Source organism: Hyperolius riggenbachi, chromosome 3 (assembly GCF_040937935.1).
Source record: "Hyperolius riggenbachi isolate aHypRig1 chromosome 3, aHypRig1.pri, whole genome shotgun sequence".
Classification (NCBI taxonomy): Eukaryota; Metazoa; Chordata; class Amphibia; order Anura; family Hyperoliidae; genus Hyperolius; species Hyperolius riggenbachi.
The window spans coordinates 281,512,969-281,526,142 of record NC_090648.1 but is presented as its reverse complement, the minus strand read 5'-3'; the positions used below and the strand labels follow the sequence as shown (position 1 = coordinate 281,526,142).

The window sequence follows — 13,174 nt, the reverse complement described above, 5'->3', positions numbered from 1 at the left end:
ATAACACTCCTCATGAATGGACTCTAAATATATTAGCATGACTAAAAATGTCCTGTCAGAGTGGATAAAACACACTGGAGAAAATGGTTTGCAATACTCAGTATGGCTTTGAATAGTTTCTGCTAATTCTGTCACTGCTCGTCAACATATCCCTATGTTTAGGCCTCAACTAAATACTGTGACCAGAGCAGTACACCTAAATTACATTAATTGAAAAATATCCTGCTTTGCATATCTGAGCTTTGTTGATTCTCACTTTAACTGTTAGAAAAACAATGGATTCTGATTGGCTGGTACGAGTCTCTGCAGTTTGCATTGCCTTTTTGATAAAGACTGACAAATTTAACTTGTAATAAAAGTTTACCCAAAATTGTTTTACAAAGAGATGAGATTTAAATGTATTAATTCGCTAATGTAAGCACTGGTATGAGATTTCCTTAGAAGCATCCGCATAAGTCAACTAAAACTTTTGATCGACATCGATTTTAAAACTACTAGAAAAAAAGTGTCAAAACCAGTGATTTTTCTTGAGAAGAGACATTCCCCTGGGATATATTTTAATATTTTACAGACAGATGTTTCTGCAATATGACATAAAATTCAAGAACTTGTTCACACATGGCAGATGCAAGGTAGAAACCGCATTTATGTTGTGAGTAAAACCAGATGTTGTAAAGTATTCAGTGTGCACCAAGTAACAAGATTTCCTCCAGTAGCATACAGTTTACACCTTCCAAACAGCCTGACATTTTTTTGTTTACTATTCATTAGTTTTTACTTATTTGATTTATTTACAGAAAAGAAAGTTATTTTGATACCTCTGAATGATGTTCCTCATTTTGCTGTAGAACCTCAATACAGAGCTCGGCAAGATGAATAACATCATCAAGCTTTCTTGCAGGATCATTCTGATTCATACACTCTAAAGGATATAAAAGATCACAAATTAACTTTGATGCCACAGAGTAAATCTCAAATAAATGACATTTAGTTACTAGCAGCTATAAGCAAAGGCAGTAATTATTTATACTTTGTATGGAGCTAAACGTTTCATTTAAAATCGCTTCATACTACCATAAAACAATGTCAGAAAGACAAATAAAACCATACTATTTATACGGCTCCAATGTCTCTAACAGTTATACAAATGTGAAACACATAAAAAATAAATGAATAAAATGTCTTTGCACAGCCCATACTTCAGCATTTCTTAGCTTATCAATTGAAACTCAGGGAGAAGAGAGACATTTTGCTGCTTTGAACATGTGAGCGCTGTCCTTTTTGTATTTCCGGTCTCAGTTAACTTAATGCAATGCTTGGAATAAACATTAGCAAAAAGTTTGTCTTTAAAGCGGAATATAACCCTGCATTTCAACTTTGCTCTAAAACATTATTTACAGTATAATATATGCAACCAGCATTTTTTTTTACTAGACCAGCATTGGAAGGGTTACACAGGGCTTTAAAGTTCCTGGAGATTTCTGCAGACGCATCTGAAGCTCAGATAGTTACATTTTGTTTACATAAATGTATCTAAGTGTTGAATGTTACACACTTTGGCTGTCCTCCAGCTCAGTCAGAGAGATGAGTCACATTCAACACTTAGATACATTTATGTAAACAAAATGTAACTATCTGAGCTTCGGATGCGTCTGCAGAAATCTCCAGGAACTTTAAAGCCCTGTGTAACCCTTCCAATGCTGGTCTAATTAAAAAAAAAATGCTGGTTGCATATAATATACTGTAAATAATGTTTTAGAGCAAAGTTGAAATGCAGGGTTATATTCCGCTTTAACATGCACCTCAACAAAAGTGTATCTTGAAAAACTGGATACTAACAGCATGTTGAACAAAAAAAATGCTTACCGAAATCGGTTTTCAATACTACTCTTTATAAGTGTTTTCTGCTATCTGTTTATTTTTCCTACATTGTTGTTATCTTGTTTGTGATATCTGATGTGCACTCGGATTCACTACCCTAACACACAACTAATCCACTACACACGTAATCATCAGGAACTGGTGTTGTATAGTGTTTATTTTTTCTACCCAAATTTGAATTATTTCAATTTTCTGTACTTTGGCCTCAATTCACTAAGCTTAACTCCTGTCTTTAATAACTCTTCTGAGCTGTTTTACAGTTATCACCATGGTGATATAATTGTGTAACTGTAAAACAGCTCAGAAGAGTTATTAAAGACAGGAGTTAAGCTTAGTGAATTGAGGCCAATGTTGATTTTTTTTTAAATAAATTTTTTTTGGATTAGGATAATGCTAAATACCACAACTTAAAATGTGATATCTATTGTAGGGTCTCGCCAGATGGTTTGACTGTCAAGCTTTTCAAGTACTTGGATGATATCGTATTGCTGCTTTGGAGTAGTGACAAGATAGTTGCACAAACAATGAAATATGGAAGTGATGGATAATAGGACTGAAGACTGGATTTATGGATACAAAACAACAAGAAACGGAAAGCTAACTAAAAATAAATAAGCTCTTTTGCTATACGTGAGATAAACTTCTCAACCATTATAAATACATATAAGTAAAGTTGGGACACCTAACAAATAGTGAGATTTCTTTCAAAATGTATTAACACAGTAACAGGGATGATCAAAGTATGCCTCCATGATATCAACAAATAAATGTAAGTGTTTTCTCTATTTTTGATTTGTTCTTATTGTTTTTGAATTATGTACAGTTGTGTTCAAAATTATTCAACCCCCACTGAAATTGAGTGTTTTGGCCAGTTTGACATTGATTTTGATCATTTCAGTCATCTTGTTTACAATTAAATCAAAGAGGCACTTGTAAGTCAGACAAATATAACATCACATTTATAATGAAATAACCACAAATGTCTTTTCTGCATTCATCTGAGCTTTCTGAATATATCTCATGTATCTTGTCCGGAGTCATATACATTTAAGCAGCTTAAAATTAGTTTCTTGGATAGGTGATCCAAGAGAGGATGTAAGTGTTAATCCTAAGGCTGCAGTCTTTTGCCTGTCTGAGCCGGGTATCCCCATTTCTATCTCCCATTCCACCATATATTTAGGGTTATCTAGGTACACAGAATTTATTAACAATCTATATAATACAGAAATACCATGTTTAATTTTGATTTTACTATTAACCAAGATTTCAAATTTATAACTTTGATTCGTCGTCCTTATTGGCCCGGCCAGAAAGGCTATGAAGTGAGCCATATTATGTAAAATGGAGAAGGTGGCTAGAGTTTAAGGAAAATGAAAGATACGCAGAATTTTTTCTTCCTAGAAGTAATAATGATAAGAATAGTTAACCTATTTTAAACATTTAGTCTACTTTCCCTGGTAGATAGATGAATAAAGATAATTAACTAAGTTTACGGAACACAGGAAAAGATACACCACCTCGGAGGGATAAGAAAGGGAATAACAAGTGACTTGTCTTTGTTTTTGTTTTATTTTTTTGCTGTTTTTGTTATTTGTTTGTCATGTTCTTTTTATTTGTTTTCAAAGTGTAATTAGAGAGATAAAAGTATTAGAATCAAAATAACGGAGAAGGAAGGAATTATTGCGAATAGAAAATAGGCTGTTTTGTATAGTGCAATTTACAGTATATAATGGCCAATGTAAACCACTGTATTTGTAAGTTGGATGGAGTTTATATATAACTTGAATTGTGGTCATTTTTTATGTATGAAAATTCTGTAGATATAAATAAAAATTTAAATGTAAAAAAAAAAAAAAGTCTTTTCTGTGCTCACATCATTATCAATTTTATTCAAGTTTAGGGTTTACAGGCCAGTGAGAGTCTATCAAGTATGAATAAAATCTAACATTTATTTCAATATGATAAAAATCAGGTACGTGAACATCCATAAAGCAATTTTTCGCAATCATGTGAGTGTATAAATACAAAGTGCAGCCTAATGCACGTTTCGTAGCTACAGTTGTGTTCAAAATTAATCAACCCCCACTGAAATTGAGTGTTTTGGCCAGTTTGACATTGATCATCATGGAGATATTGGAGGAAAATGTGATGCAGTCCATCACAAACCCGAGGCTTGGGAGACGTTGGACCTTTCAACAGGACAATGATCCCAAGCGTACCTCCAAGTCCACTAGAGCATGGTTGCAGATTAAAGGCTGGACCATTTTGGAGTGGCCATCGCAGTCACCAGACTTAAATCCGATTGAGAACCTCTGGTGGGACTTAAAAAAAAGCAGTTGCAGCGTGCAAGCCTAAGAATGTGACTGAACTGGAGGCTTTTGCCCATGAAGAATGGGCTAAGATACCCGTAGACCGCTGCAAGACACTTGTGTCAAGCTATGCTTCACGTTTAAAAGCTGTTATAACTGGAAAAGGATGTTGTACTAAGTAGTAAGAATAAATGTCACTTGGGGGTTGAATAAAACTGATAATGATGTAAGCACAGAAAAGACATTTGTGGTTATTTCATTATAAATGTGATGTTATATTTGTCTGACTTACAAGTGCCTCTTTGATTTAATTGTAAACAAGATGACTGAAATGATCAAAATCAATGTCAAACTGGCCAAAACACGCAATTTCTGTGGGGGTTGAATAATGTTAAACACAACTGTATTTAATGTGACTAGTGTTGTGCACTGTAACTACGAGTAGGTAGCTACTCGTAATCAAAATTTAAATTAGACGGTGCTGCCTGTGGCAGAGGGGGTTAACTTACCAATGCCACCACCTTAGCCGATGTGCTCGTGTGCCACTTCACTCCCATGTTTCCTACTTCCGGGTTAAAGGAGGAATCATAGGAGTTAGGTGAAATGTGACGTGGAATGCGAGTAGAGTGCATCAGCTAGGGCATCGGCATGGGCAAGTTAACCCCCACTCTGCCGCAGGCAGTGCTGTCTAATTTAAATTTTGATTACAAGTAGCTACCTACTACTTGTAGTACACAACACTAGGTTCCAGGCTATCTGACCGGTTCCTACTAAATAAGTATTCACTTACAGTAGCTGTAATACTAGGCTACAATGGTATGCCATGTTATTTAAATATGTGAAACCATGTATACGAATATCAAAGGATCTACTTTTGTCATGTTTTCCAATAAGTTATAGAATAAAGTGGTTAAAAAAAGGAATGTAATACAGAGAATAGATAGCTCCAAGTTATAAGTCATCATTCTCAAGCTACACACTAAGGGCCCTTTCACACCAGAGGGCTTTTTCAGTGTTTTAACGCCACGGCCGAAGTTGGCGTTTTTCTTAGGTAAAATGAAAGTCCATAGACTATCATTTTACCTTTTACACTTAACGCTGTGTTTTGGAGCATTGCGTTTTGAAGCTCCCAGGAGCTTTTTTTCGGGCTGACCGCGGCATTTCTCATTACAATTGATACTATGTAGTGGCGTTAAAACGCCTTAAAAACGCCAGCAGCCAAAACGCAGCGTTTTAGCCTTTTACTGCTGCCTGTAGTGTGAAAGAGCCCTTACAGTCGGATGCGAAAGTTTGGGCAACATTGTTAATTGTCATGATTTTCCTGTATAAATCATTGGTTGTTACAATACAAAATGTCAGTTAAATATATCATACAGGAGACACACAAAGTGATATTTGAGAAGTGAAATGAAGTTTATTGGATTTACAGAACGTTTGCAATAATTGTTTAAATAAAAATAGGGAGGTGCATAAATTTGTAATTTTATTGATTCCAAAACCTTTAGAACCAATTATTGGGACTCAAATTGGGTTGGTAAGCTCAGTGACCCCTGACCTACATACACAGGTGAATCCAATTATAGGAAAGAGTATTTAAGGGGGGGGGGTCAATTGTAAGTTTCCCTCTTAATTTTCTCTGAAGAGTAGCAACATGGGGGTCTCAAAATAACTCTCAAATGACCTGAAGACAAAGATTGATCAACATCATGGTTTAGGGGAAGGATACAGAAAGCTGTCTCAGAGATTTCAGCTGTCTGTTTCCAGTTAGGAACATATTGAGGAAATGAAAGACCACAGGCTCAGTTCAAGTTCTCGAAGTGGCAGCCCAAGAAAAATTTCGGATAAGCAGAAGCGACGAATGGTGAGAACAGTCAGAGTCAACTCACAGACCAGCACCAAAGACATACAACATCATCTTGCTGCAGATGAAGTCACTGTGCATCGTTCAACCATTCGGCGCACTTTACACAAGGAGATGCTGTATGCTGGAGTGATGCAGAGGAAGCCTTTTCTCCACCCACAGCACAAACCGAGCAGCTTGAGGTATGGTAAAGCACATTTGGACAAGCCAGCTTCATTTTGGAATAAGGTGCTGTGGACTGATGAAACGAAAATTGAGTTATTTGGGCATAACAAGGGGCGTTATGCATGGAGGAAAAACACCACAACATTCCAAGAAAAACACCTGCTACCTACAGTAAAATTATGGTGGTGGTTCCATCATGCTGTGGGGCTGTGTGGCCAGTGTAGGGACTGGAAACTTGTCAAAGTTGAGGGACGCATGGATTCCACTCAGTATCAGCAGATTCTGGAGACCAATGTCCGGGAATCAGAGACAAAGCTGAAGCTGCACCGGGGCTGGATCTTTCAACAAGACAATGACCCTAAACACGGCTCAAAATCCACTAAGGCATTCATGCAGAGGAACAAGTACAACGTTCTGGTATGGCCATCTCAGTCCCCAGGCCTGAATATGAATGAAAATCTGTGGTGTGAGTTAAAGAGAGCTGTCCATGCTCAGAAGCCATCAAACCTGAACGAAGTAAAGAGGAATGGTCTAAAATACCTTCAACCAGAATCCATACTCTCATTGGAACCTACAGGAAGTGTTTAGATGCTGTAATTTCTGGAGAATCTACTTAATATTGATTTAATTTCTTTTTTGTGGTGCCCAAATTTATACACCTGCCTAATTTTGTTTAAACAATTATTGCACACTTTCTGTAAATCCAATAAACTTAATTTAACTTCTCAAATATCACAGTGTGTGTCTCCTATATGATTTATTTAACTGACATTTTTTATCATAACAACCAATGATTTATACAGGAAAATCATGACGATTAACAAGGTTGCCCAAACTTTCGCAACAGTGAAGTGACGCTATAGTAGCAGATGGGGTTGTTGGTTGAGCACCCATAAAATCTAAATGCATATTTGCCATATTTCATATGCTTCTAATGATAAATGATAGTAATAATAGACCCCCCAGTGCTAAATTTCTCCGTCCCTCTGCGCACTGCTTCACCCCCAGGGACGGAGAAAGGCGCACTTATTTGTTTACTGGCTGGGAGTGGGCGGGGACCTCGCGCGCACACTCCAGCCAGCCAGCACAGCAGGTGACTAATTGGATGTTAGGAACAAGCGTTCCTAAATCCAATTAGACGCGCCGATTGCGGACACAATGGAGGCTGCTTCAAACAGAAGCAGTCTCCATTGATAACACATTAATGTAAACAAACGTGTAGCGCGCGATCGCGCGCCCCCGCGACCCGCGCGCGCGCGCACACTCCCCCGCTCTGCAGTGCAATGATTGGTTATGGGGACCCCAGTCCCCAATAACCAATCATATCACAGTAAAAAATGAATGGAAGCAGCGCTGCAATGTACAAATTGCGCTGGTGCTTCAGGGGTAAAACCCCTCCGTTGTGAAGTGGTTAAGATCATTATTCTCTCTTTTTTGCCTGCTCATCCACTCTGCAGGACATTTCTGCTTCCCTAAACAATGCCTTCCTGAAACAGACTGTGGTAAACTGCAAAAATGTTGTTAGCTATCCCTTAAAACGTTATTGATAATTTGAGGTTCTGACAAATATAAAGGGTTGTTTAATAAATAGTGCAAACTGTACTATTTTTGCAGAGTTCAGAAACTCACAGCAGCGGACCTGATTTTATCCTTTCATGATCAAGTCAAGCAAACTAAAATCTCATGGGTTGATAAGGGGAACTAATGCAATCTCCATAGCATCTGATTGCAGCCTCTGCATTTGACTGGCTGTTCTTCAGGTGCTACAGATTGATTCTACATTCCAAAAACATCTTAGTAGGTTAATTGGCTTCTGCCAAAATTGACCCTGGACTGAGAAAGTGACCCTCTATAAGAGACATTAAAGTGAATTGCCCAATGTGTGGGAGTGTTACAACAACAATAACTGATTCTATTCCTAAATACTGGAGATATTTTCTCCATAGTAACACCTGTCGAACAATACAAAATGCAAACATAAATCTAAACATATAAATGCAATCAAAGTAAATAAGCAGGAGTCCTTGAGCAGTAGAATATATATAATAATAATAATAATTCCTTTTTTTGTATAGCGCCTTTCTTGTCGGACTCAAAGCGCTTGCGAGGCAGCCACTAGAGCACACTCAGTAGGCAGTAGCAGTGTTAGGGAGACTTGCCCAATGAACTCCTTACTGAATAGGTGCTAGCTTACTGAGTAGGAAGAGCCAGGATTTGAACCCAGGACTCCTACATCAGAGGCAGAGCCCTTAACCATTACACTATCCAGCCACTATATATATATATATATATATATATATATATATATATATATATATATATATATATATATATATATATATATATATATATATATATATATATATATATAGTGGAGGAAATAATTATTTGACCCCTCACTGATTTTGTAAGTTTGTCCAATGACAAAGAAATGAAAAGTCTCAGAACAGTATCATTTTAATGGTAGGTTTATTTTAACAGTGGCAGATAGCACATCAAAAGGAAAATCAAAAAAATAACCTTAAATAAAAGATAGCAACTGATTTGCATTTCATTGAGTGAAATAAGTTTTTGAACCCTCTAACAATAAAAGACTTAATACTTAGTGGAAAAACCCTTGTTTGCAAGCACAGAGGTCAAACGCTTCTTGTAATTGATGACCAAGTTTGCACACATTTTAGGAGGAATGTTGGTCCACTCCTCATTGCAGATCATCTCTAAATCCCTAAGGTTTCGAGGCTGTCTCTGTGCAACTCTGAGCTTGAGCTCCCTCCATAGGTTTTCTATTGGATTAAGGTCCGGAGACCGACTAGGCCACTCCATGACCTTAATGTGCTTCTTCTTGAGCCACTCCTTTGTTGCCTTTGCTGTATGTTTTGGGTCATTGTCGTGCTGGAACACCCATCCACGACCCATGTTCAGTTTCCTGGCAGAGGGAAGGAGGTTGTCGTTCAGGATTTCACGATACATGGCTCCGTCCATTTTCCCGATAATGCGATTAAGTTGTCCTGTGCCCTTAGCAGAAAAACACCCCCAAAGCAAATTGTTTCCACCCCCATGCTTGACGGTGGGGACGGTGTTTTGGGGGTCATAGGCAGCATTTTTCTTCCTCCAAACACAGCGAGTTGAGTTAATGCTAAAGAGCTCTATTTTGGTCTCATCAGACCACAGCACCTTCTCCCAGTCACTCACAGAATCATTCAGGTGTTCATTGGCAAACTTCAGACGGGCCTGCACATGTGCCTTCTTGAGCAGGGGGACCTTGTGAGCCCTGCAGGATTTTAATTCATTGCGGTGTAATGTGTTTCCAATGGTTTTCTTGGTGACTGTGGTCCCTGCTAATTTGAGGTCATTCACTAACTCCTCCCGTGTAGTTCTAGGATGCTTTTTCACCTTTCTCAGAACCATTGACACCCCACGAGGTGAGATCTTGCGTGGAGCCCCAGAGCGAGGTCGATTGATGGTCATTTTGTGCTCCTTCCATTTTCGAACAATCGCACCAACAGTTGTCACCTTCTCTCCCAGCTTCTTGCTAATGGTTTTGTAGCCCATTCCAGCCTTGTGCAGGTCTACAATTTTGTCTCTGACATCCTTGGACAGCTCTTTGGTCTTTCCCATGTTGGAGAGTTTGGAGTCTGCTTGATTGATTGATTCTGTGGACAGGTGTCTTTTATACAGGTGACTAGTTAAGACAGGTGTCCTTAATGAGAGTGACTAATTGAGTAGAAGTGTCTAACCACTCTGTGGGAGCCAGAACTCTTAATGGTTGGTAGGGGTTCAAAAACTTATTTCACTCAATAAAATGCAAATCAGTTGCTATCTTTTATTTAAGGTTATTTTTTCGATTTTCCTTTTGATGTGCTATCTGCCACTGTTAAAATAAACCTACCATTGAAATGATACTGTTCTGAGACTTTTCATTTCTTTGTCATTGGACAAACTTACAAAATCAGTGAGGGGTCAAATAATTATTTCCTCCACTGTGTATATATATATATATATATATATATATATATATATATATATATATATATATATATATATATATATATATATTTTATTTATCGCTGCTTTGACATATTTTGCCACCAGCATAACAGGTGAGAGCAGCTTTTCCAGTCAGAAATATGAATTTTTCCCAAGGTCTACCACACAATGTCATGTATATTTTTAGCATTTCATCTTCTATGATTAGAACCATGCACTATAGAAATGACAATCAAAGTTAAATATTGCCAGTTCCAAGAATGATTCTGTATTAACAGAGGACATTTCTGTGACTAACAGATGTGAGACGCAACATACAGGAATGCAAATGGATTGGAATGCAAAGGGAAATTACTACTATATATAGGCATTTGGTTGAAATCGATGGACGCATGTCTTTTTTCAACCCAAATTGCTATGTTACAATGAGGGTCAACATATAAACATACAGGTACAAATAAAATAATGAATCAAGTATTGAAATAGATACTTTTTCACATTTTATACAGTGGCAAATATTGATAAAAGTATTTAACACCTAATATTTAAGAACTTGAGGGCCCTCTTTTGCAGGAAATAACATCTCTTTGTAAATGCTAATCAGTTAAGTCATACATAGTGCTAGTAGTTATTTTTGGTGTGTGACTGTGTGCACATACTATCAGGCAGAGAGAGCACACTTAATAGAATTGCAGGGGATTTTCCATATAACGGAAAATAAGCGCCGACGCACATGTAAAGGAAGTTAAAGGGCCACTTGCAATTTAGGATTTTGTTTGAAGTTATTCATGTTCCTATCACTTTTTTTCTGCTGCAAAATAAAAATAAAAATCAGGCAGCATCTGCTTTTTTCCTCCCATGTGATGCACATTCCTAACTCTATTGTATTTTATTGCAAAACAAAAATTAATAAACAAAAAAAGAAAAATCGGGTGTGGAAAATGCAAATTAAAATGCAATTGCACAGTGTTGGAAAAACTGCCTGCAATATTGTGCAGTCAAGTGTGCTCCTAGTCCTAATGTACATTTATGTTCTGCTTGAAAGAAGAGCTCAAGATGTTAGACTCGCCAGCAGCAATCTTCATCATTCTGGGTTCACATACCAGCCAACACACTATTCGCTCTATTCACAAAAGGGTGCTAACCCAGTTAGCACGCCTAAAAGCTTTGGGCGTGCTAACTAGGGTGCTAAGCAGTTAGCACGCCCAAAGCTTTTTTTGATTGCGTGCAAAGTTTAGCAAACGTCACACTGGGGGTGCCTAAAACGTTACACCGGGTGCACCCAAAGTGGTTTAGGCGCACCCGGTGCGATGTTTCGCACGCACCGCGCAGTGCTAAACTTTGCGCGTGAAACTTTGCGCATCCTAAAGGGCTTTAGGCGTGCTAAGGGGCTTTTAGGCTTGCTAATTAAGTTAGCACCCTTTTGTGAATCAAGCCCTATGTGTATTGGGTTTGTATGTTCAACTTGTGATTGTGTGGGTTTTCTCCAGGAAAACAAGTTCCCTCCTACAGTACAGACCAAAAGTTTGGACACACCTCATTCAAAAAGTTTTCTTTATTTTCATGACTATGAGCATTGTAAATTCACACTGAAGGCATCCAAACTATGAATTAACACATGTGGAAGTATAGTACATAACCAAAAAGTGTGAAGCAGCAGAAAACATGTCATATTCTAGGTTCTTCAAAGTAGCCACCTTTTGCTTTGATTGCTGCTTTGCACACTCTTGGCATTCTCTTGATGAGCTTCAAGAGGTAGGGATTACAGGAGAAGTTTTAGAAAAACAGTCTCACAGTGTTGTATAGAACGCTGTGTTTTGGATCACTGTGATATGATCCAGATACACTAACACCATATACATTTACTGCCACAACCTAGAATTCATTGGCCGCTGAATTAATGCTAGCTTGTTGTAGAACATGCTAACACTGCCCCCTACACCATTATAGCCATATAATATGACACGATTACATATGATTTGCAGTTGGAATGAGATATTTGTGGCAACATTTTGTCATTTCAGATAAGGCGTTTGATAAAAATCTGATAAGATTAGGTACATGTTTGTTACAGGTGTGTGATTCAGATATTACTGCAGCCAAAGAGATCAGCAAGACTGCCAGGCAACTGGTATTGATTAAAGGAAATAAATATTTATAGTGTACCGTAGCCCGTGTCCAGTTTATTTAAATCATTGCCCTAAATGTTTATTGCAGAGAGCTAATATGATACATTGCATATGGTTTTGTCCATGTATTCAAAAATATTGGGATGTAGTCATCAAATTTGTCAATAAGCTAAGAAAATGTACACTAACCAAAGACCCAAAGATACTTTTATTCCACTCTCCGGACCCAACCAATCCCCCAAAACAAATCCCAGATTTAGTACATATTTGTTTGTTAGCAGCTCGCAAGGCAATCTATAATAGATGGATTTATCCCGCAACACCTACTGTCTGGGACTTGAAAGAAGAATTGAAATATATTATGCTGCTGGATAAATTGGAGGCCTATACACACACAACAAAAAATTAACGAAACCCTTCTTCAAACGCTGGAAACCATATCTGCTACAAACCATGTCCAATCGTGACTTACATGTGCTAGTAAGCCCTTTCAAATATACCTCCCGGTATGCAACCGAAAAACTCAAAGGCACCCTAGGCCGACTGGAATTAGCCATGACCTCAGCAACTCAACCATCTCCTCAGTTTTGATATTAGCAATTCCCTGGATAATTATTTTCAGAACCTGGGAGGATGGAGCTTTTCTTCACAAATTGCAAGCAAGGAACTTTAGTTGAATATAGATGTGCATTTGCACTTTTCAAATGAAGAAGAGAGAGTAAGAGTGGGAGGGGAAGGATGGTTTTGGGGAGGGGAAAGAGATGAATTGTCTCAGCTTATTAACCTCCCTGGCGGTAAGCCCGAGCTGAGCTCGGGCTATGCCGCGCAGGGGGAGATCTCAG

The 13,174-nt window shown here is 38.0% G+C and overlaps 1 protein-coding gene across 1 annotated transcript in view; it reads right to left on the bottom strand.

Annotated features, from left to right (window-relative positions):
* CADPS2 (calcium dependent secretion activator 2) overlaps window positions 1-13,174 on the bottom strand; it is a 506,020-nt gene that overhangs the window by 150,074 nt on the left and 342,772 nt on the right. Inside the window, exon 17 of the mRNA XM_068276393.1 lies at window positions 819-922. Within this exon, the coding sequence (XP_068132494.1) occupies window positions 819-922 (104 nt within the window). The remainder of the gene's footprint in view (window positions 1-818; window positions 923-13,174) is intronic.